This window comes from Ruditapes philippinarum, unplaced genomic scaffold (assembly GCF_026571515.1).
Source record: "Ruditapes philippinarum isolate M1 unplaced genomic scaffold, ASM2657151v2 ctg12381_1_1_1_1, whole genome shotgun sequence".
NCBI classification, from domain to species: domain Eukaryota; kingdom Metazoa; phylum Mollusca; class Bivalvia; order Venerida; family Veneridae; genus Ruditapes; species Ruditapes philippinarum.
In genome coordinates, this window is record NW_026860816.1 from 20,511 (window position 1) to 45,973 (window position 25,463).

The 25,463-nt window shown below is 31.5% G+C and overlaps 2 protein-coding genes across 2 annotated transcripts in view; one reads left to right on the plus strand and one right to left on the minus strand.

Moving 5' to 3' along the window:
• LOC132713461 (scavenger receptor cysteine-rich type 1 protein M130-like) overlaps positions 1–12,752 on the minus strand; it is a gene marked incomplete at its 3' end in the record, with an annotated part of 31,203 nt that extends 18,451 nt beyond the window's left edge. The window contains exons 1-15 of the mRNA XM_060696070.1: positions 12,597–12,752; positions 10,297–10,450; positions 9,832–9,992; positions 9,479–9,626; positions 9,172–9,329; positions 8,647–8,794; positions 8,176–8,348; positions 7,784–7,931; positions 7,234–7,388; positions 6,375–6,534; positions 5,846–6,015; positions 3,645–3,798; positions 2,913–3,073; positions 2,388–2,535; positions 1,182–1,348 (exon numbers count right to left, since the gene is read on the minus strand). Of these exons, the coding sequence (XP_060552053.1) occupies positions 1,182–1,348; positions 2,388–2,535; positions 2,913–3,073; positions 3,645–3,798; positions 5,846–6,015; positions 6,375–6,534; positions 7,234–7,388; positions 7,784–7,931; positions 8,176–8,348; positions 8,647–8,794; positions 9,172–9,329; positions 9,479–9,626; positions 9,832–9,992; positions 10,297–10,450; positions 12,597–12,657 (2,266 nt within the window). The remainder of the gene's footprint in view (positions 1–1,181; positions 1,349–2,387; positions 2,536–2,912; positions 3,074–3,644; positions 3,799–5,845; positions 6,016–6,374; positions 6,535–7,233; positions 7,389–7,783; positions 7,932–8,175; positions 8,349–8,646; positions 8,795–9,171; positions 9,330–9,478; positions 9,627–9,831; positions 9,993–10,296; positions 10,451–12,596) is intronic.
• A 68-nt stretch (positions 12,753–12,820) lies between these two features.
• LOC132713460 (uncharacterized) lies at positions 12,821–21,680 on the plus strand. Its single transcript, XM_060696069.1, has 8 exons — positions 12,821–12,999; positions 17,398–17,640; positions 19,095–19,256; positions 19,724–19,738; positions 20,033–20,332; positions 20,566–20,850; positions 21,195–21,433; positions 21,594–21,680. The coding sequence occupies exons 1-6, from the start codon at positions 12,966–12,968 to the stop codon at positions 20,676–20,678; spliced, it is 867 nt and encodes a 288-aa protein (XP_060552052.1). The 5' UTR covers positions 12,821–12,965; the 3' UTR covers positions 20,679–20,850; positions 21,195–21,433; positions 21,594–21,680.
• The last annotated feature ends 3,783 nt before the right edge of the window (positions 21,681–25,463 follow it).

Genomic DNA, 25,463 nt, shown 5'->3' on the forward strand with positions numbered 1-25,463 from the left:
ACATATACGTGTACCTGCGCTCCAGTTAATGCATTGTACATGCATATGTATACATTTTCTGACACATTTCAACAGAAAGGTCCCAAAACTATGATACAAAACCATTTTATCGTTTTCGTCTAAAATCATATAGCTGTCGATATAATAAGATATCTTTTTCTGGGCTTTCATATTGTGACAATATGGAACGTGTTTTTATTTTTGTCTATGATATAAAATAGAAAGAGCATAAAGACACACGGCAATCTGATTTTTACTGGGGGCTACGCCTCCTCGCTTCTTACTATTACGTTCTGCATATTAAGTTGTTCGAGTTCATTGTGACAATTTATGTTATGCCAGGCCGCAGTGTGATTTTTACCGTCAAGTGTTTAACAAAAGTTTGAAAGAAACCACTATTTTTACTTTATGATCAAGTTTCGACTGTGTAATGATATGTTGCTATGAAAAGTGTATAAGTATGAATTGTCAAAAACATAAAATATGAGTCATTCTGTCCATTGATGTTCTTTCATTATTAAATTCTAAAAAAAACTGCATTCATGACAGATGCATTTTGAAGCTTAACACGGACTTATCAATTATAATCAGTAATGCAAGAATCGTTCTGTTATTTATCCCTTAATCCCTGCCCTGTCAATTTATAAAAATGCAGTCACTGTTCGACGCGTGAAAGATTTTTTATCTTCCTTATAGCCACTGCCTCCAGAAGATAACAATATATCTACCGTCTACTTAAATTTCAAATCTCTCTTTAAAAGCATAGAATTGTGGAAATATATCGAAGCACTTTTTTGACATGTTTGATTAAAAAACAGATCTAGATATCCCTCCAGCTATTTTAACTATACAATTTTATTCGCGTTATTTCCAGTACCACCTTCTGTTACAGGACAATGTTAGGACCCGTGATCCGCATTGGATCCGGGATTGTTTCACAAGTAAACTGCAGTCGTTTTGATATTTGTCGTAATTTATGGCACTTAAAATTCAATTTATTCTCTAGTAAACAAGTATGACGATTCCAATGCCACCTTGAAATATGATCACAGCTTTACAAGCCGCTTTAAATCGGCATTTACTAGACTGGAAAAAGCTGTAAAACTATACGATTTAATCATGAAAAGGTATTTGTTTAAATAGAATAATGTAGCAAAAAAAAAAATACAATGATTGCTTACGTTGAACTCGGCAATGAACTGTGGCAACTTGTTTACACGTTGTTTTCTCCCAAGAAAATGCGAGACACATTGATAAATCATCCTCATCACCTTTGCATGTTATATTGTTGATCAAAGAGTTGACAGATCCGACTCCAAACACAGAGTTTGAAATAACAGATGCATTCCTGAAATATTGTATTATATTGGTTTGTTAAGACAAGAGTGGATTTTGAATAAGTGTAGGACAATCATTACATTTATTGAAAAGTTGAAAATAATCTATATCATACGAACCTCTGAAGATATCTTTTTGAAAGAGTTCAATACATTTAGTGATTAAGGTATATACAAATATACTGTTCTATATATCACATAACCAAAATAAATACAGTCAACAATAATAAATTGTAAATGTTCTTTATTGACACCCGCTGTGCCTACCGTTTTAACCATAATGAGACTGTGCGCTTAGTAACTGGTTTCACTCGCTTGGTGTAGTAAGACATTTTACGAAAAGGTCGGCAATTTAATGTAAAAAATATCAATGATGTATAAAGATAAAAGGGCGAGTTTTCAAGTTATCTTGAAACTTTGTTCTCAAATATTTTATCCGAAGGTAACCCATATAACCTCCGAAGTAATAATTTAACAATAGAGAGACGAACAGAATTTTTTCTAGATCATTTTCTTAATAACCCAACAAATTCGGAATGGAACAGGTTCTATTTTAATGATTATAACAAAATGTTTGTCTTCTCTTTAAATAAAATGAGCTGAAATTGCTGCTGTTTTATATTGTATAAGTATCCTTAAGTTGTGTTATTGCTCTTGTGTTTAAACATGTATTCATTTCAATATCTTATAATTTTTACGGAAGGACAGTTACTAATGTTGTTAGAACGTGTTGATGTACCCTTTTGCCCTTTGTTAAAATTGTTGTTATGTGTAAAATAATGTGCATAACTTGTATTCAAACAGCAATAAATATTACTAAACTTTACTGTTTAACTCTGACAAAAAAAAAACTGAACTGGCAATACCGACGATATGCACAACTAGGCCTGATACCGATCATTCTTGTGACAGTTTGGATGAAATTGCACCGGGCGTTTTTGAGGAGTAGTCAAGACAGACGGATAAACGGACATACATACTAAAGATAACTGATCCATATATGTCGCAACTACTTTGTACACTATTTTTTTACACAAAAATGAGTATTACCAGAAGCGAAATCCAGCCATTCTGCATGTAACATTAGCTGCATTTATATCAAATGTATCTGCGCAAATTGTCCACCATGTGCCATTATGCTTAATTTCAACACGACCAGACCGATGATCGGAACCATTTTCCAGTTTTATTATAGATCCTGAAAACCATGCACGTTTCAATGTTGTACAAGTTACAATATATTTTTTTTAGATTGTTCTAGATAAACCTTTTTTTATAGTATAACGCAGACTAAGGAAATCAGCAATTAAAAAAACACTCATTGAAATTACAATGTACATAATGTAGATTATATAGTGGATATTAATTTGTTTTGCAAAGATGAAATTTTATTTTGTTCGAGGTGTGTTTCAAAAACATTATTATATTGAATGACGAAATTTATCCATGAAAGGCACGCGGTGATGACGACATTTAAAACACACGACTTCTCTGACATTTGGGGGTAAAACAGTGAAAAAAGTAGATAATCCTGTCTGATTTGCAATGAAAAAAGATCATATGCTATATATTTACCGCAGGCTATCCCGAGTGCTGCATCACCTAAACATTCGCCATCTTGCCATTGAGTCGCTTTACAGTCAGATATATCACTTTCGTTGCCAAAGCAATCTAAATCGTTAATTGTGATGCTATAATTTCCTTTTGAATGTCTCCAATTTTGAAGAATGTATGACCTTAAAGTTTAATTAGAAATAATGTCAACATTCAAAGAAAAAGGGAATCATTAACTATTTTTGCATATTAATGCCAACAGTTAAACATGTAACAATCGCGTAACATGTAACTTTATAACTAACTAGTAAGTTTTCGTGTTAACATGATCAATAACAGATATTAATCAGACTTACTTTTAGTCTAAGTCAAGATAAGATATTCTTTTTGGTTAAATACCGGTAGATAATAACGCATCAGTATCTAACTTAAACATTAAAAGCTGCCCAGAACTGCCAAGACTTAAGAGAAATGTGCCATCAAAATAAACATATTTGTAAATAAAATTAAAAACTTGTTTTCACACTTCAACTGGTATTAACTTATATCGTTATGTTAAATACAAGTTAAAATGAAGCAAGCTTTTTACAATTGTATAAAAAAACTCTTAAAATTTCAAATTATGAATGAGTTAAATCGTTCATTGATTTCTTTATCTTCATCTACACTTGGAGATAAGTCTTCAAAAAAAAAGGGAGTAAAATGTATGATTCATAAAAGACATACGCGTTAGATTTATGTTTTCATACTTACGAACGGCCATATCCAAGCATTTCACACATAACACCTGTCTCGTTCGATGTCAATCCATTCATGCAAATATGACCCCATGTTCCGTTATAATACACCTCAACTCTTCCGGCTTTTATTGAAGGCCCGTTTACAAGGCGAATTGGTGTGACAGGTTCTAGAATAAGTTCAGACATTTTGAAATAGTTACAAGAAGACAATTTTTTTTATGACTCTGTGAAAACGGCATGACATGGCCGTTCATATATTTTCACATTACGTCATAAACGTTAAACAAACAACAACAAAAAACGTGCTTAATGTTAGTTAGACACGTGTATGAATGTTAACTGATTCATTAAGCGGATGCAGTAAAAGGACTTTTACATTCATATAGTTAAAAGCTTCATTATAGTAGCTATGATATGTGCCAAGTTAAGTGCCTGTCTCTAAAGTCGTCACTGCGTAATTGGGACTCACGCACCAACAAAACCTTTCTTGTTGTTCCGTATACTATGTAGGGCTACTCCTCTTGGCATCAGGCAAGATTTTGGCAGCTGATTTGAAAGAAAGAAGTTTCAATTAGTTGTCTTTTTTCGCAGTCCAAAATTCTTTAATCTTCTGCCGATACCGTGTGCCTCGCAACGACGTGCACGTATCGAAAAAGTCTTGAATTTATGTCCATTTGTTACATTATATTCCGATGAAAACTTCAGGACGAATCATAGAATGGGGTTGTCTGTCCTTCCGTCCGAAAACAATTTGTTTCCGCAGAATAACTTGAAAGATTTTAGTGATTTGTTTATAGTTTGTCATATCACAATACAGGTCAAGTTCGATAGTCGCATTTAGTATAGGTTTTGATTAATAATGTTAGTGCAATTTTTATAATCATTCCCTATTATTGTTCAAAATGACCCATAACTGAAAAGGTTGCCACGCTTTTCACTGAAATTTGAGTAAAAATCACACAAAAATCGATATTAAATTAAACTTTGATTTTAGTTGATCGACATGAGCAGATTTCTTCATTTTAAGTGTCTCAATCACTTTATATAATAATCTTTATGCTTTTTGACCTCAGTGAAGTTCTTTTAAAGTGACACTTCCCTCATATTTTCGTTGTCGAGTTGAGTTGAATTGGCTGTATTTCTTTTAAAAATGTAACGTTTATAATGGTCCAAAAATTCATAATAAAAATGTTATGGATAAAACATAACAACTGCCTAAAATATAAACAGACTGACCCACTCTTCCATCAGTTGAAAGATGACGATACATTCCAAAGGACATTTATAGAGTTCTACATTTGGTGAGTCACATGGGCTATTGATTATACACATTAATGTGAAGATATTTTGACGTTGATCTACACACCCACCATAAACCCTTGGATGGACATTATATCACTTTAATTCTCTGCAATCAATTCATTTTCAACCCCTTTATATTCATACAAGTAAGATCACCTGTCTTTAATATAACTTATATGCTATTGCCTAAAAATCGACTGTACAATTCTATCACATTCTACAGAAAAAGAATCATACTTATACTTTAACAATAAATCTGATATCTTTATTAAATGTACATTTTCGTCCGTGATACGTTTTTTTAGTATACTACCAGGCGTATGTTTTCCTAGAAGAGGTTTTGTTATATAATTATGATATTCGTTTAGAAATTATTCGAATGCCTATTAGCTTCTTTTTATGATATGCTAGTCTTTTTCTTTCTAGTGAATCACAAACGGTAATTTTGAAATGAGTTGGTCCATATAAGGAGATCTTTAATACCATAAATATTTTTTTGTAGTATCACAACAAACCAAGTTCAAAATTTAATTATGTAAAGATGTTGTTAGCAAATGTGAGATACACTGTATGATATGACATATCTATATATACACTGTAACTGATAATGAATTGTTCTAGAACGCAATTGTATGAGTCATTATATAAATGCACATACGGAATCACTTAAAACTCTATCAACAAATGATTAATTTCCTTTGGAAATTGCCTATATTATAGGTCAATAAAATTTTATTATACATCTTTCTTGACATGTTTATATTGTACTTTTCCTTACAATCAAACCATTGACAGAAAAGATAATATGTTTCCTATAAATTGTTTTACATCACACGTTCAAATGAATAGGTTTTATAAGGGGCCTAATGTAGAATATTATGCAGCAAGAGCATGTACTATTGTCAAACGTACCGCAATTTACACCAGCATGATCCAAGTAGGTACAATTTGAGTCGTTCCATCGTTCCTTTGATTTACAGTCGGAAATATCGCTTTCATTGCCAGCACAATTTAGGCCGGCCACGGCGTATTCTCGTATAGCAAAATGATAAAGAGTTGTTGCCCTGTGTATACGTGGATTTCTGAACAGCGGGTAAAATATATAGATAAATACAATATCAACATCAGAATAAAAATCGCTTATACCGTTTAACTGTTTGAGCCTTGATGCCGTTTATCATTATTTATTTGCAGTGAGATCTTTACATTCACATTTTTATCTTCATCTGATAGACACTTATACTTAGGTTACAATGGTAAAGATATCTTAGCTTGAAAGTACAAAATTATCAAGAACATGACATAAATATGCAAATAAGATATAGACTGATGCTGTTCTCATTTTCTTAATTATCAGTGCTCAAATCTAGCTATCAAAATATTTACATAAAATGAATCAGGAAGACTTCCCGTTTTCACGAGTGAAAAATTGCAGTCATACCTATTTGGATTCCCCAACATTTTGCAAATCACGTATGCATCATGAATTGAAAACCCCTTCAGACAAACACCTTTCCATTTGGATTCTTCCTGTGAATACACCTCAATCTTTCCTGAATAAGTCGTCGGTCCACCTACAAGTCTTACGGGTGTGTCGGAATCTTAAAGAGTACAGTAATGCACGTAATATATATATATGATAAACAAGATCAACAAGGAAAATTATTTCAACCATTTTTTATAAACATTATTAAAGTCTGGCTGCAAAATGTAATTTCATCATTGAGGTTGGAAATTTCACTTTACATAATTATGCTAACTATTTGTGTGCTTTTATACATATGAATCCTATGTAAGAGCTACAAATATGATAAAGATATCCGTGGATAGGAGCTTTATAACTATAATAAATGACATTAATGGTAATGTATAATAATAGCACAGTAGCTAGGTAGTTCATTTGCAGCATAATATTCTCTGTTTGTTGGTTGTATATAACCGTCATTGTAAACATTCAAATCTATTTTCACCATCCATGGAAGTGGGAACATGCATTCTATCGTTGTCTAAAATGTGTTATTCAAGTGGTTATTTTATTGAAATACTAATGACAAAAATGTATTCATATCTCTGCCTATATATGCATTATATTATTGAAGTATAAAATGATAATAGTTTATCATTATAAATCCTTTAGGACTGTCCACTTTCAATTCAGGAAAAGCATTGCATTTTAAGTTACTCAAGCAACAATATAGACTCTTGTCAGACGGAAAAGATGTGCAGGCTTGTATGACTTTATACTAACAAACTAATGCTAATAAATGTCGGTTCTAGTATACTAAGGGTTCAATACTCACAGCAGTTGATTCCAACTGCCTTGCCACAAGTTGAATAACTGTTTGTTCGAATACAGTCCATTATATCGTCTTCTTCACCTGTACACTTTAATGTGTAGCCGATGTTATCTGCCAATGCATTTCCGTAGTAAGAATTACCTTTAACACTGACATTTCTAAAAATATGAACACTATTAATGAAAATAATTAAATAATTATTTGAACAAAAAAGAACAAAGTAAACTTATTGTTACTCAAAACCTTTAGAAAAAACAATATTATATTGATTCTTAAAGATCTAATTTGATTCCTCTGATTGATTTTGATTTTTTTTATTATAAAATGTTCTGTTGTTCTCTTTGTGCACATATATATGAAATTGTGTAATGACATTTATATTTTTTTAACTAACAGTTTAAACTCTAAAATACCATTAGGCTTTTGTTCGTTGTATAATGTTATCGGAAACCCTTACATATTGTTCATTTGTATTATTGCATAACTGATATGATAGGTACTCTCAGTATGGTAGCGATGATATCACACGAACATTTTACTGCCTTATACTCACCCGTTATCAAATTGAAGCATTTTACATACAACATGTGCAGCTTTTATGTCAAAATCCTTATCACACATCGTCCTCCAGGAACCAGACGATTTGATTTCTAGCCGGCCAGCAAATGCCGTCGGGCCATCTGCAAGTCTTATTTCCGTGGCTTGTAAAAGAAACACTTGTTATGAGTTGTATAAATAATAAGGTATACCCTTGAACTTAAATGTATTTGAAATTCATATTTTTCCACTGATAATTTGTAAATGTGTGTCGTTTACTAAAGAATAAAAAAAAATTGGTCACGTGTAAAATATCTATAATGATTAAAGCATATATTTTTCAACAGTTACTTCTAAGGTTCAAACTTTTGTACAAGGGATAATCTAATTAAAGAAACGAAATCCTACCACATTTCACAGCGGCTGTTCGATTACGACTACATGTTGTATGCGATCCCCATTGATTTGACTTGCATTCTGATAAATCACTCTCATTACCAGAGCATCGTAGTTTATCAATAGCTATAGCTAAATCGGCACTGCCTTTTCCAAAACGTGATCGACCGTAACTTTTAGCAAACCTTTAACAAAATTAGTGTTTGAAAAAAATGATACATTGTTACAATATCAGCTGAAAAATTATTTTATCTTACTGCTTTTTGGTAAAAATCTACAATAATTACATTGGTATACTTTTGAATCATCAGCAATATGCCAGTTCGTTAATATTGCCTTGGTCAATTTATATTTTTTGTCAGTGTGTTTTAAATTATATTTATAAGCTAAAAACCCAATATTTGTATAATATTTAATGTTTTCTTAGTGTTTTAATATTTTTATTTGTTCAACTTACAGTATCACAACATCAAAAACACTTACTTTGGGTTGAAACCTAGCATTCTACATATAACTGTTGCTGCCTTTTCATTGAAGAAATCATCACATATAGCATTCCATCTGTCTTCAAAGTAAACTTCTACTCTTCCTGATTGATTGTGGGTTCCATTTTGTAACCTAAGCTGAGTTCCTTTATACAGTAAAATTTGGCAAAAATGTACAAACTTACAATAAATGAAAACACAGGTCATCAAATGGTGCAGAGTTTTCTCTTAAAAAATCTTTAAGATGATATGGATAAGCACACACGTATCGTCTGATTAAGCTTTCTGATGAAAACCCATTTAATCATAGTTATCAAGTTGATTTCAATTGACAGACGAAAAATATGTTGTCCGTGTATTCGATATGTTCTTTATATCGTTCATTCACAACATACTTCTCTGCATGTATTTATATCGTTTATTCTGCAAGTTTTCACTAATAAAATATTTTAAATGAATATCTTATCAAAAATATACCTCAGCTTTGACTTTTTTGTTAAGAACTGATTTTGGGAACACTTACTGCAATTGATTTCTACTCTTCCATTCGTCAAGCAAGATGTTTGATCTTTTTGCTGACACTGAGTTATATCGTTTTCTAGACCATCATTGCACACTGGCAACTTTTCAGATAAATCACTGCCGTCAACAAGTCCTGGAGTTGACTTGATTTCCACATTTCTTTTAAGGGCAAATGAAAAAGTGAAAATCATTTTCGTTTAAATATGGGCAGCTATAAATTTACCAATATACAAAAATAGTTTACTTTTTTAAAACAAAATGTATTGTAATCACAGAATCTTTACAAATTGTCTAAGTGTTCTACATACCCAGTGCTAAAAGCAAGCATCCTGCAAACTACATTTGCGGTAGTTTCGTTGAAAGAGTCTTGGCAAAATGACTTCCAAGAACCGTTCACATTTATTTCTAGCCGCCCAGAATGGTCTGTTGTTCCATGAGCAAGTCTGATTGGTGTTTCTAAAAGACAATATATCACCAATAATAAAACAAATGCATAATAAATAATAATACTTGAAACAAGACACATTTTCAGCATTGTATATTATCAAATTGTACATTTCTTAAATGCGATATATGTATTAAAATGTCGATAAATAAAGATAATATTCAACGGCCAAATTTAAAAAAAATAAATGTTAACTCATAAAATGCGAAGACTTACGGCAGTTTACGCCAACATCTTCGTCATGGTCGCAATTGCTCTTTTCAGCACTTGCCTTGCACTGGAATATGTCGGATTCGTTTCCAGCACATTTCAAATCATCCAAAATTATGTTTCCTAATCCTGGTCCATAAACTTTAGATGATACATTAACGGCATATCTGATAAAACATAGACATTATCGAAGTTAATTTAATATACAGTGTGTGTGATTTGTGAAAACTGTTGATTTTACATTATGTAAATAAAATGTTCATATAGATTTTACAATATGTAAATAAAATGTTTATTTAGATAAAAAGAATTAAATTGTTTATATTGAAAAATAACTTTCACGTTACAATATCACAGGCAAACATTAGTTTTCAGAAATTTTACTTTGTTAGTATGGTGACCAGAGTAAACAAGGTGATATATAAGTATAATATTACAGAAGATAGTTTACAGTGTAACTATGTCACTAACTGTGTATTTCGAAACCCTAGCATCCGACAGACGACAGCAGCATCTGTTCTATCAAATTCATCGTCACAAACTGTACCCCAAGGACCACTAGTACCATTCCTAACTTCTAATCGGCCTTCATATTTTGTCTGACCACCAACCAGTCGTACATCGGCTACAAATTGTGTAAAATGCTGTTATAAAAAAAATTTCTTACAAGCATTTTTGTTCGTAACAGAAATATACAAATGCATTAGAAATAATCCCGACTCGTTTTCGACTTAAATTTGCAATCGAAAGAAGCGTTTTTTTCTTTTCTTGTTTGTTTGGTTGTTTTTTACGCCACATTTTACACAACATTCGGCGCTAGTTCTACCTTTCCCTTCTAGAATATCTAACCATTAATAACCATTTACTCCGCGAGTCACCGGTACATAGTCCAACGTGACTTCTGAATCAGCGAAGGAAGACAAATGCCCATTATACTCAATATAACTAGATGATATTTCCCCGAGTCAGAGAATCAAATCAGTTACCCCTTTATAACAAATCTGTAACAACAATCTAAACCACTCAATCGAAAGAATATTCCCTAACTCAATTTTTAGAGGTTTTCCTTCTGGTTATAAGTAGGTGTGCAATCAACCATGACTTTTAATCTGAACTTGAGATTACGAAAGTAACTGCGCTATTGGTCACTGGTTCAAGGAATCGCAGTTGCCAGACATTGCGGTTACAGTTATGACGGTGGGTAAGAACTCAACCGTAACAAATAGGTTGAAATAAAAATTAACGTCTTTAAGAAAGATGTAAATAAAGAATTTCAAAACCTATGACCTGTTTGTTCTGCAATTTTTAGTTGATTTTACTAACAAAAGTTATGCACTCGACATGAGAATTCACAGGAATGATGTTACGTGGCGCTCTACATAATACTATAAGTCTGGTCCATAAGTAAGTCGCAAGGCTAAAATTGGATTCAGGCAATAAAATCTTTTACAATTTTCTCCTCCTTAAACAATAAGATATTAACCAGAACTAAGTTATTAGACATTAAGCATCATTTTATACCACTCCGGTGTCAATTAGTCCATATAGATTAAATATAAGGAAAACTTAAAAGAATACATTAATCATTTATGCATTATTATTTCTCTACGCTCTAAGATTGAACACGGGATTTACAGCTGCACTTTTTGAGAAAAACTGATAACATTTTTATCAAAACCAAAGTACTACCTTGTAATGCAGCAGCAGAACCACATTTTAAGACAGAAATGCAGTACCAGTACCAGAAGAAGCAACATTTTTAAGGGTAATTCAGTATCTGTACCAGTACTTGCAAAAAAAACTGCAGTACGTATTGCAGTACCAGTACCAGTAATGCAGCTCTGATCATGGCCGCCTTGTTTTCAATCCAGTCGGTTAACTGATATTCTTTTGCTTCTATCTTTGCATTGTTTCATTACTACCCTTTAAAATATGAATATGCCCAGGGTACCAGCTTTTCTAAACATACTTGACAACTTTATCTTTTCGTTATTTTTTTAAAAGCAATAGGAATAACTTTTTTTATCGTTGTGATTGGCGGCGCACTAGTTCAGAATATTGCTTTAAGTTTTAACGTTGCCAAACCTAGGCAGCATCCGAGTGATATAAATAAGTATATACACATCTAAATAAATAAATAAATAAATAAATAAATACATCAATAAATAAATGATATAAAAATAATTTAAACTAAATAAATAAACAAATTAACGAACAAACAAATACTAGTAGTTTCAGTAGCTCATACTGTGTTTTAAGAACGCTCCATGAAAGCCTGTCACGGTATCTACAATGGCTACTTGGAAGGTGTACACGATGGAGTAAATACGCTGAAATACTTAAGTTTGATATTTCAAGAAGACTACTACTTTGTCTACTAAGTAACAGACTGGTCAAGCTCATAGAGGCGGATGTTTTTTAAATCATTTCGCACGTTTCATTTACCATTATAAATCATATACTAGTATATTATAATTCATTATTATTTTGTTATATAATTAATATTGCTGATCACGTAAAGTCTAAAATTGTATTTACATTCCATGCCAGTTACATATACAATTTTATTACGTAACAACATTTTTTACCTTTATTAACGCATACTTTTTAAAGTTTTACTAGTATTTCTTATACATTCTTCTATTCAATCTCAAAATAAGATTCTTTGAACATTTAAAAAAAATAAATCGATAAAAAAAATTAATAAACATAAAATAAAATAAACAAAAAATAAAATAATTTAAAAGTAAAACAAAAATAAGAAAGCTTACCTTTGCATATATGCGGGATGAGAAGAACAAGCCCAAACTTTATTAACCCCCAAAACATCATTTTATGAAGGATTAAAAGGTTTCATCAACACATTCTGATTTGACTTCAAACTACTGTGTGACATGGGTATGACTCTTCTGCTTTATCTCATCTTCCTTGTTTAATTTTTGATAAAACACCTGATAGCAATTTCATTGGTCAACACTATATCATATCACTAATATCGATATCAGTAGCCGGCATTTATACAAGGGTGTCCTGACAAAGCGATTGTTTTAATCAGTTTTTAAAATATAGACATCAAACATCTGAATTTGTGTTAATATACAAAGATATTGGTGTTTATAAACAAAGATGTAAATAAAAGGATGAATATACTAACAATAGCATGCTTCGTTGTCGGTAGGTACATTGTATATGTGTTACGTTAGTTTATATGGTTTTATATTCATGCACAGTATAATTTTGTTTAATATATTTCTACATGCTGTTAGGTCTCATGTATTTCTATGATGACTGACATTCAATTGTGATCACATGTTTGACTATTTCAAATTTGTTTCATTATTGTGGACTTCAGTAAGTACATGTCACTTGAATATAGAATTTGATAATCATGGTATCACTGAATCACTTGTAGCATTTTAATAAAACTATAAACTATCTCTTTTCATGGAAAACAAAAACTGATTGTTGTAGTAAGTATTTAGTAGTTATGTTTTTGATTTAAAATGAAAAATAAAATCGTTATTTCAATATACATGTACGTTTCAACTAAAATCGTAGGTAAAAATCGTAGTTTTACCGTAGTTAATTTAGTAATTTGAATTTGGTTAAAACGTTAAAGTTGGAGAAGAGGAAAGGAAGGGGGGAAACTTTGGATTTAGAAACATTCGCAGATGTGTTCATACGGGCGGGTATCGAAGAACCTTCTATGTTCATGGTATCCACCGTCGTTTGTCATTTTAGAGTAAGATATCTGCCATACAGCCGATATTACTATCCAGCTGTGTCTATTGGCCGTGATTTTACGCTTGTGCAACCGTATTTGGGCTTTCTACAGATTCTGTTTGTCTCTATTTTATTGTCACATCAGTGTTATTTGTGCCGTGTGCACGTGGCGGCTGTAAAATGTTTCAGCGGCTTTCTACAGATTCTGTTTGTCTCTATTTTATTGCACATCAGTGTTATTTGTGCCGTGTGCACGTGGCGGCTGTAAAATGTTTCAGCGTACATTTAATCATATCTGTTATATTTTCGATCTTTGAAGATTGTTGTTGTAAGTGCATGTCTTTGTTACTTTTAATTCATTCCAATGTGTTGTTTTTTCTATTCTATTGTTTTCTCGTTGAGGGCACACGCATTTTTTTTACTTAGGGATAAAATGCCGCTTTTCATGGAAGGTACTCACGTGTCACACTGAAGGTTCCATTATAACGACAATATGAAAACATCTGCGGATGTTTCAAAATTTAAATTTTTAAATTTTTACTAGGTAATGTTTAATGTTGAGTTCTGCTTAGGGGGCGTAATAACCACTTCCGTCCATGAACAGGCTCAATCAATATTGCCGTGTTGGGCTGACTTAAGGAATTCTGTTTGTATTCTATTCTATCTTACAAGCATTGAACGTCGCCATCAGTTACAATTTTTATTTTTGCAACTGTTTTAATGAATTCGGAAATTTTCAATTACTTGTCATAATATGACATTAAAATTTTAATCTGACAGTAAGTTGACGTCACTGTAACTTAGCGCAATTTCACGTTGACTCTTAACGATAATAGGGATCAAGCTCTGACCTTTCCCACGATAAAATGTTTGGAGTGTTACGCCGTAGGGTCACATAGGCTGTAATTTTAACATAGAAAATAAACATTTAGACGCATTTGAACGAATAAGAATTTTTCATCATATTGTGAACATAGAATTGACCAAATATAGTCAACTGATTAAATATGTCAATGGTAAAATAAAGCATGTGTCGGCTTATTTTGAAATTACCTTCATATTGTTGTAGCAATGGATTTTAGAACATGTGAGAAGCTCAAGAAATAGCATTGACTATAAAATAATTTGCGACGGAACAAAGAGATATTTTGACTTCCATACAAAAAATACTAAATCACTTTTATGGTTTGATAATTGAAACCCCCCTATCCAAAAATGCAACAGATTGCTAGTGTCGAATACATTGCGATATACATGCATCTTTATATAATTCTATTTGTTATCTTAGCAAGTTGTATGATTTAAATTACTACTATGACGTCATTCCTTTGTTCTGACCGTACTGTATTTTTAATACAGTACGGGTAGGTGTCCAATATTAATGTGTAAGTCTAATATAAATTGTGTAACACATTAATATCGGACAGCGTGACGTGTAGTGAAAGAAGCTTGTATGACCACAGGATTTTGCGGAAAATTCTCCAAATAAAACAAAAGAAAAAGAAAAAAAAAACAAAAAAACGATTAAGTAAAATGTAACCTCTTATCTCAGAGGTTAACACGATAAATGATGCAACAACTTTCCTTCGCCCATTACGCATTTTACATAATTTTACGAAAATACCAATAACTGTTATCTTGCTCATTTAACGAATCATTATTTCAAGCCTACTGATTTTCGATTTTCAAGTTCTTAACATCTTATCACTGTTTACGCTTTCCAAGTGAAAGATAGCGGATATGATTTTTATGGGATTGTTTAATTTCTTGTCTATTGTCCGTTTTTTTTCTTTTTTAAATATACGTTTAGTTGACAATCATACTTGATTTGCTTAATTGTATGTACGTTATGTTTCAGTAAGGTCAACTTTTCAAGTAAGTGTAATGGTCAGCTTTTCAAATAAATACAACAGAGAAAATAAATTCATCTATTTAAAACAAAAGCGGCTATATTTGACTGCTTATATATAGAAACGATTCCAGACTCCTGTGGTATGACAAATACCAATTCAAAAATAAGAAAATATCACTTTGTTCCGTTAATATCCAAAATTCACACATGGCAATTCTTACACAACATTTTACATCCTTGATAGTTGTAGTAATGTAAGAAAAATATCATGTTAACACTGAATGGTCGGTATAAATCCTTTTTCAATCATTCAAAATATCCAAGTTTCAACACAATTTTGAAAACATTTCATTTTTATTATTTCTTGTAAAAATCCCCAATGTAAATTGATGTATACTGTATGTGTGTAAGTTCAACATTTTGTGTAACTGGTATATTTTGTGTATATCATTGTGTTCATGTACAGAATTGGTCATATTTCAAAACACGAAAGGTTCATGCTACGGACATTTTGTTATTCAAGGGGCTACCTATAGGGTTTTGCAAGTACGAAAAAGAGAATTGCTAAAACATTTCTAGCACAAAAATACATTATTTCTAAATTTTCGATAGATAACATGATATTTGATAGTAAAACTAGTAATTTAAGTAAGATATAAGCCTCAAACTGACCAATAAGTAAAATATTGAATTCTCTTTGGCGCTACGCGCCTCATGAAATTCAATATTTTACATATTGGACAGTTCTCGGCTTATATCTACTACATAAAACTGTGTAGTTTGAAGTACTATTTAAAGTTATTCGACGGTGATGTCGTGATGACGTTTTGCCCGTGTTTTATCAGCCACTACTATGTTATTCACGTGCATTTACTAAACCGATTGTTTAAACTCCCCGACGGTGAATATTGTTCACGGAATATTCATGTTTTATGTATGGGTAAGAGTTCGTATTAAGACGACCGTAGGGAGTCTTATCGAACTCTTACCCATATAACTGCAAATCGGCTCTTACAACTCGATATCAGATAAAAATATAGAAAGTGTCACCTCTTTAATTAAGCATAACATTATTTTTCCCCAGCAGTCACGTACAAACAAGAATGGGGTCCAATTACTTAATCTGGCATGTAAAACAATGAGTTTTCAACAATACCTAGGATTGTTAATGCAATTCATTCCTGTCATATGAAACAAAATAATGTTTTGCTTACTTTTTTCTAGAAAATATAAACAGTCAGCAATTAATAATTGACATTTTTCTTAGAGTTAAAAGGATATCAAAAAGTTACTGTGTTCTCATTTGTCTCTGCGAGCTGAGCTCCACGTGCATTATCTATGTAATAAATTTGAATGTATCCTCACATTGCTACAGTGTTATCAGCCTGTTTAGAAACACCTGACCTGGCTAATTAGAATATGCCAATCACAATTTTCAATATCAGCACTGGTTTCTTCATGAAAAAGCGGCTACACTAGTTACTGCCGAGTAAGAGCCGATTTGCAGTTATATGCTTTTAATGCAATGCTTAATTGTTAAGGCGGAACAGTTTAACCGTAAATAGCGAAATTTTATATAAAATAAAATGAATAAGTAAGACTGATTTGTTAGTTAAAATTGTCAAATTAAATAATTGGATTATATTTGTGATCATTGAGTAAAATTGTTGAAATGGATTAATACTTATTACGTGAAGTAAAAATAAATTGAAATGAATTAATATTCAAAAGGAAATGTGTTTTCTTTCCAATGTGTTGGATTATTTAATCAGGTGAAAAGGAAATTCACGACAGCCAGAGTTTATGGCAAATTTATATAATTTTGACTGAAAACTTAAACAATTACAAAAAAGAAAAGAGAGAAAAATTTTTACATTCCATGAATGTACGCATGATATTTTTACATTCCATGAATGTGCGCATGATATGAAAGTTTGAGTTTTAAATTCTTATTTTTACAAATGTTTTAATTCTATTATTTCAACGTTTCATTGAAGTGGCTCTTGGCGGCATGGCAATCAGGTCATTGAGTGCGACACAAGTAAATGTTGACCCCTGTCTGGCTAGCATGCAAAGTAATATATCTCATATTAATGAGCGGTACGCCAATTTGGAAACCAACTGTCTTTATACTGATCGCAGAATTAAAACCGCTTGGTTTTATGCCGGTGTGGATCCTATTGTGACGTTTCCACCAAGCCTCTGTAGATGTGGATACAAGTTTCCTATATGGATGAATGGTAATTCTAAACATATTTGTATAATCCGCTATGAACGTTTTGAAAACTAGCATACATATTGTCCGAAATGAACACTGTTGGCATAACCGATTTCTATTTATTTACTTAATTTGCAGCAGGTCTGATGCAATTTTTCCACGGCAAAACGTCCGTGCCGCATGGGCATTTTACACTGCTTTTCGTACATAGTTGTTGTACATAACTTTCTACCGCTTATTATCTATATATTAAAGTTGCTTAATGACGTTACGTCATTTACCTTGTTTAGTATTAATATTTTTGTTTGTAAAATGAATGCCGCTAAAGAAGTCCAATATATCAAAAGCAAATTCAAATTAACGTTTTTAACAATTAATGTCTATATACACGTATACATATTTATAAAAAAAAACAATATCTATGGATTGTTTGATCATTATCTTATTTTTACAGGTGCAGATTTCACAAAAAAAAATTAAAGCTACTTTTCCACACACTCACCCCCCTGGGACTTAAACATCAATATACTTGTTAACAGCTATTAATTAAGTAAAGTTTAAAAGTACAACTTGCAGTTTCCACAAAACTGTTGAAATGTTTCACTTGGCACAGATGTTAACACCCCTAATATCACGCCCGTTAACCTGAAGCGAGCAGAATAGCTTGGTGCATTAAAATGTTTTATATATATGTCAGTTTTAAACCGAATTACCAGATACGTTCTGCATTTTTATGTCTCTTTTTTTTAGAAATAACTTTCTTTGATACATGTTCAGCAATCGTTTGCAGGATAAAAAAAAATTACCAAGCGCACAACTGGTCTACCCGCAAGCAACGGAGCTGCGTGTAAACAGTTAAAGGGTGTGTTTATAATTTAAGTCAACATTTACAAAAAACAACAAAATTGCAACGCTTTATTATAACAGGAAAGTAAACATTGCAAAAACTTTACTTACATGTTTTTTCGCCGGACAAGACATGTATTAATTATCTAGTTCCATATAAATGTACGAGGCTGTGGTGAAATTTTATCTTTTGATGACATTTTATTTTTTAAAAAAACACGCCCAAACTACAATGAGTGGGATAGTAGCTTTTACATCAAAATGCAATATTGTTTGGTCTTTTATAATGAATTTAATTTTACATTTTAATGTAATATGCCGCGTCGGATATTTCGTTTTAAATAATCTGTTATACAATATTATACTTTAAAGTAAGTGTTATCATTTTTCTGAACTTTTATTTAATGTGCGAATGCAGACTAGGTGAATGTCATCCATAAATTTCAATATTGATAAGCGTTTTAATTAAAGTTGTACACCTTTCATTTAAATAGCAATTCTATAAAAGGTTCATTTCCTACAAATGTAGTATACAAGTATACTATTATATATATGCTTTAAAGAGTTCCAAAAATTTGGTCGTAATTGAATAGTGTTCATATAATTCTATGCAATGTTATCTTCTTGAAGGAACACTTCCAAGCCCTGGTGATGGGGTAGTCAACCGAACAGCTTGTATCAAATTTACGAAGCCTTGCTATAGAAAATTGGACATCAAGATCAGAAACTGCGGAAAATCTTATATTTATCATCTTACGCCGCCAGGACTGGATGATTCTGGATATTGTTTTGGTATTCTATTTTCATCTTTTAACATTGAAATCATTTGTCTTTTTGATAAAATGTATGAATAAATAATTATATTCTTGTGTTTATGTCTAATTCAATATTTCAAGTTAATCGTCAATCGACATATTTTACAACATATCATTCCTCGAGTTTTCTATTCAGTAGTTCGTTTAGCGCAGCTTTGCTTGATATCTACACAGAACAGAACAGAACTTAAAAAAGAAATGTTGATCAATGTTGGAATGTGTTGATAGATTAAATGCATAGTTCATAACTAATCTATAGTGAGAATTTAATTAAATTATCATAACCCATGTCATGGTTATCTGATAAATCGGTGATTAATTATACTTTTCAATAAATTGCCACGTTTTAATTACATACTGATATTGTTTGATACAATAAACAAACGAAAGTAATATCTTATTATACAATTACATGTAAACGAAGTGACAATAAATGTTTTTCAGGTATCGAAAAACCAGGTGAGTTTAATGTTTCGAGTACTTTAATCAAATTCTCTATCACTGATAAAGACATTGTGTCGACTACTTTCATAACATAAAGCCGAAATTAGGTACTGTACTTAATGCTACTGTTAAATGAATAGTAACTTATGTCAAATCTTAAGTAATAAATAAACGATTAATATTTACAGCTGTAGACTATTTTGCAAATAAATTAACATAGTTAACAGTAGTATATGCTACTTTTTTCGTAAGAAATAAATATAATTTCTCAGACATCAATATTTAATAATAAAATATGCTATATTTAAGAACCCCAAAAAGCGCCAGATGAACACAAACTACCTAACGCAATCGTCACAATTCAACAAAACGAAACAACAGACAACAGTGTTACCTGTACAGTCAATATTACTGCTACCGATGATAATTATAATGCTACTATTGAGTTAGTTAACTTTGACGGATTAGTCTATCAGATCATGCTTTTAGACAGGAATTTTATTGTTTATACGTGGAATAATCTTTCGGCAGCGACAAATTATACCATTTATGTATATGTCTTTAACAATGGAGGGAAGAAAGAAATCGCTTCGGCGTGGGCAGTAACAAGTAAGACCATTCATTTTGTAAATTTACTATCGATTGGAAGCGTTAAGTTGTAAAATCTAAGTTTTGAAGAGAAGACAGAAAAACTTACACATGTTAAACTTACGTTCGCATACATATACATTACATATATATCAAGACATAAGTTTTATTCATGTATCTAGTTTTTTTCTTAAACGTCAGCGTCAGTTAAACTTGTTAACACTTTAATATGTAAATTTTAATCTTATTTTTAGAAACACCACATCGCCCAGCAAGAGCTCATATTGATATGTTACAAAATACAATAACTAACAGTAGTTTTTCTACTGTTATAAGTTTTGATTATGGGAGCGAAAATGAAGCCTGAGAAGGAAAACTCATACAACAGGACGGTGGTGTCATTCTTACATTCCGGGTGGAAAACGGTTTGTTCAATCAAACATTCCAAAATCTAAATATCGGATCAAAGTACACGATTGAAGTGTACATAAACAGACACGAGGAACGCATACAGCTTGCGCACGAATCCATTTTTACAAGTAAACACATTTCGTTGAATTCAAAACAAATCATACTTTCATACATTTAACTCTGTATATATATTGAAAAGGCAAGTTTTAAATAATCCAGTTATTAACTTGAATTTAATGCAACTCGACAGCCATGACCGAATAGATGTCACTATTAATAGAAAACTGAAATTCTCTAATAGATCACCGTCATCAGTTAAATTGTCTATATTTTCCTGAAGTATGCAATCAAAGTAAACGGGAGGGAAAAAAAACACAAAAAAAAAAGAAAACAAAGAAAGATCAATGAATACCTTTATAATGACAATATAATTTCTTCATACATGATGTCATGATAACTAATTTCATTGCAGAGCCTGAAATTGAAGTCTTCCTTAAATCCAAGTCTGATGAAGAAATAGTTCGAAATTATACAGTTTTTAAATGCAACTTTGATCATTCACCGGACACTACATATAGCGTTACATGGTTTGTTCAAAGTAAAGAAGGAAATCATACTATAGAGAAAACAGTTGGAGTTGGTGAAGAAATAGAACGACTTTATGCAACAGAAAAAGACCTTGTGAACCACCATATTGCATTGCCATTTAATGTAAATAAAATACAATAGTAGTTAAATCTGTGAAATTGCAAAATTTGTAAAAATAAAATTAAAGTATAATTGCTTTCATGCAAACTATTTCATTTATAACTCAATACATGCGATGCCTAAAAGAAATGGTATTTTGACTATGATTACATTTTTGTTTCAGATTACATGTAAAGTATTTGAAATACCAAATGTTATTAAAGAAGAACTTTCACCTGCGTCAACGAGTTTGTTTGCTGGAATCAAGGTACAAGAGTCTTATAGGCTATATCTTTGTCTTTACGTATGCACAGAACTCTAAAAACATTAATAAGAGATAACCTTATTATTGCCATTTCTTGTTAAAGGCTAAATATAATAATATATTTAAGAGACATGCATGCATTTTATCATTGACCGGCATACCACTTAAACTACTTCCCTATACTTCAAAAACAACAGAAAACTAAACTATATTCAACAGGTCTCATTTTAATATGAAATTTACATAAAGTCATAACAATTGAGTAATTTTCATAATTTTCCCTTTCATCAACTTCTAGATATTGACACCGACGATAACAATGCACAGGGATGAGACTGCATCAATTATGATTTCTCCAACTATTCCATTCGGCTGCACCATCCTGCAAAAGACAGGGATACCCAGTTGTGATCTTACATTGGCAATATCTATTCCAGTCAGTAAAAACTGTACCGGTAAATTTATCGCAAGTTTTTGGTCACATATTAGTATTTTCTTTTCATGTCCCTTTTCGGTAATTTCAATAAAAACGTAAACATAAACCGTAAATTTTGAGATGTTTCTTGGTTAATTGAATAAAAATTTTAAATTTTATTTTTCTTTCAATTTCTAAGCATTTTTAAACTCAAGATCAAACACAATTTCTTATTATTAAAAAGTTCATGTATCTTAAAATTATTAAGTGTATTTATTAATAAGTATGAATAATGTCATTATCGTGTTCATCGAAATATGCATGAATCTTAAACATGTTTTATCTGAACGACTGTTTATGAATATAACATAATCTATACATTGAGATTTGTATCGAAACAGCATTATTATTATATGTATATTGGAATGTGTATTAATCCAGCATCCTCATTATAATTATGCACATTTGAGTGTGTTTTTGAGCATGTATTTTGTCTGGAGAAAATACAGTCATTTTCGACTGACGAAATAAATACGAAAATCCGTTTCCGTATTCAATCTTTTTTTTATTGACTAGCCTGTGTAATAATAGTATGCAATAATGATTGGCCTGTGTATGTTGCGTTTGTACATTTCTTTGTGCCGTGAACCTATCGAGCGTTTACTTATTTGCTTTTAAAACATTTCATTAATTTTAGTCTGAACCATGTATTCAAAATTGATAATGCGACCGTTTCAACTTATTTAAATTGCGTGTAGATTCACGCACTAATGACGTTTCCATATTCAAACGAGTGTCATTTACATCATTAGAACAAGAAAATGTGTCTATCAAAGGAAAAAGTTCCTTCGTTGTGTCGTTCAAATTCATGCTACACATTTCCATTGAAGGTGTAAAAAGGGCTCGTGAGAATACAACATAGCACAATCAACTCGAGCGATATAAACCACCAGAATAACACACTCATGTAATGTTCCCTATATATCTAGTGCAAAACGTTATATCTCTTACATTGTTATTATAATATTGCACAGGTCTTTCAACAAGGAAATGCTCAATAACTGTACCAGGAAGTGCTGGTAGCCAAAGTAGTCTACAAGTTCAAGCTTCAGAAGACGGACAATACGGTGTACAAAAGGATACTTTACATAAAGTTATCCTAAGAACGATTCATATGTTAAATGATTCAATATGGAGAGATTATACCTTACCTGCTGTGACGGTAAGACATTATAATGCAAAACTTAAAATAAAAAAATTATAACAATAAAATAAATAAATAAAAAATATAGATTAAACGAACATAGATATTAAAGGGAGACACAGGCAAAATTTTCATTTCCTAGTTTTGGGTTTTTTCATTCATTATTCTGTATAATGCTCCCGAAGTGAATACATTAGACAGTCAAAAGAACAAAACTTTTCTCCGTATAAAAAATAAAATGGTGTTTTCCTGTCTTGACCCGCGTGGGTCAGGTTAGATCACTAGGATTTCACAAAAGTTGCCACTGTGAACTCTGGAAACGTTAAAGAACATGTCAAATGAATGACTCCGACTTGTTTTAATCCTACAATATCCACAATATCTTTTATTTTAACTTCAAGGGTTTATTCAAGTGACATGACTTGTTTTAAAACTATTCGGTGACTATTCGTCTAAATTTTAATCAATAAAATAGATATATTTACGCTTCAAACCCAAATATGTAGAATTTAAACAGAAATTCATGCTGGAACTTTAAGAAATGTCATTTTAGCGTGATATGAGTACATAAGATCATTTTGATAGTTTTGTCATTATTTTGCCTGAATATCCGTATTAAGAAAGAAGTTATTTTTAAAAAATCAACAGTATCCAATATTATGCAAATAGAAATATGTCAACTAAAAGAATATTGTCAAATTAATAATTAGAATCCATATAATTATACAAATAAAACTAAGAGACCATTAATGCTTTTCAGGTAATTGTTAAACCGGAAACAAACACGTATTGGCGAGGTAAAAGATGTGAAGCTTTGAACGACCCACACATGTACACATTTGACGGGAAGTACGTGCTTAAAAATTCTAAAATATGAAATATTTTCATGTCTTAAGTTAAGTACACATGTTTATTGAAAGTAAAAAAAATAATCCTTTTAAAATTTATTGTTGACTCGGATCCAAAATATTTTTCTTTTCGGAAATGCATGGTAACTTTTGTTTCTACATCTTCCATTTTAGGCGCTACGAACACCATGAACACCTTTCAGACGAATACGTCATGTACACTCACGAATCATATACAGCCAAGGTAAGCTATCTAGGTATACGTGGTCCGAAAATGCTTACCTGTCCCTTGCAAGGGAAATATTTGTGTGTAGATTAAGGAGTCAGTGATCGATTCCCATCGGCGTCTACAGACGCGGAACCTCTTGCTGTGAATTTTGACATACGTTAAATATTACTTTATTTAAAGCTTAAAGCACACAATGAAGCTTTGATTAAACCATTAAAACAAAAATCAATAAGTTACAGCTAATAGATGACAAATAGTTCAATATTTCATACTTATTTATTGCCTGTAATATGAGTTTGCTTGCAAAAGCAATTATCTTACAGTTTACTACACAACACTCGATCATTTTTTATACAAATATGTAAACACAAATAACAAAAGATGGCATTCAGTGTCTCATTTTTGTTTATCTTATGTTTACTTTTAGGGTTTATAATGTAAAAATGGTGATAGAATATTATTTATCACCTATATTGTACCGATACAATCCTTTATTTAAGTATCAACATTGATAATGAAATCATAGTGTAAACACTTACTAGTGTTAACAGTCCTGATATCTAACACTGAAAAATACCTAAACTAAACGATCAAAATCCATAATTGTAGCTCATGGACATTTATAGTGTTTACATCTTTTTGGAATTGACTGAATAGCTCTCCAAGTACCGCTCTGAGCTTATACGTCGTCATTGGTTGACCTGGCTAACACAAAAGATTACATGGCTTTGTTTGTGAAAGAATTTGTGAGCAGTTGACCTAGCAATAAATAGAAAACGTGGCGCTAACTTTGTCACTGCTTAAACCTGGAAGTGTCCATTCTTACAAGTAAGACGTATAAAGATGATTGCGACAGTGGGCTTAATTTGTCACTACTTAATCCTGGGAAAGTCCATTCTTACAAGCAAAACGAATAAAGATGATTAAATGATTGTGAAATTAAACAGGTTAAAATAACCCGAAACAAAGTATACTGAAACAAAAAAGAAACTTTCTCCAAGTTTGAATGTAGATATGTTAGTACAGTTTTTCAATCCTTTTAAAACTCGATTTTTACGTTGAATAAACATATCGGGCTTTTATACGGGGATTA

Bases quoted from the DNA above. Each gene is read 5' to 3' on its own strand.
- LOC132713460 (XM_060696069.1), top strand. From the start codon at position 12,966: ATGAATATACTAACAATAGCATGCTTCGTTGTCG. The intron at 13,000-17,397 runs GTAGGTACATTG...GTTTCATTGAAG, and splicing joins AATAGCATGCTTCGTTGTCG to TGGCTCTTGGCGGCATGGCA. The intron at 17,641-19,094 runs GTAATTCTAAAC...ATCTTCTTGAAG, and splicing joins GTTTCCTATATGGATGAATG to GAACACTTCCAAGCCCTGGT.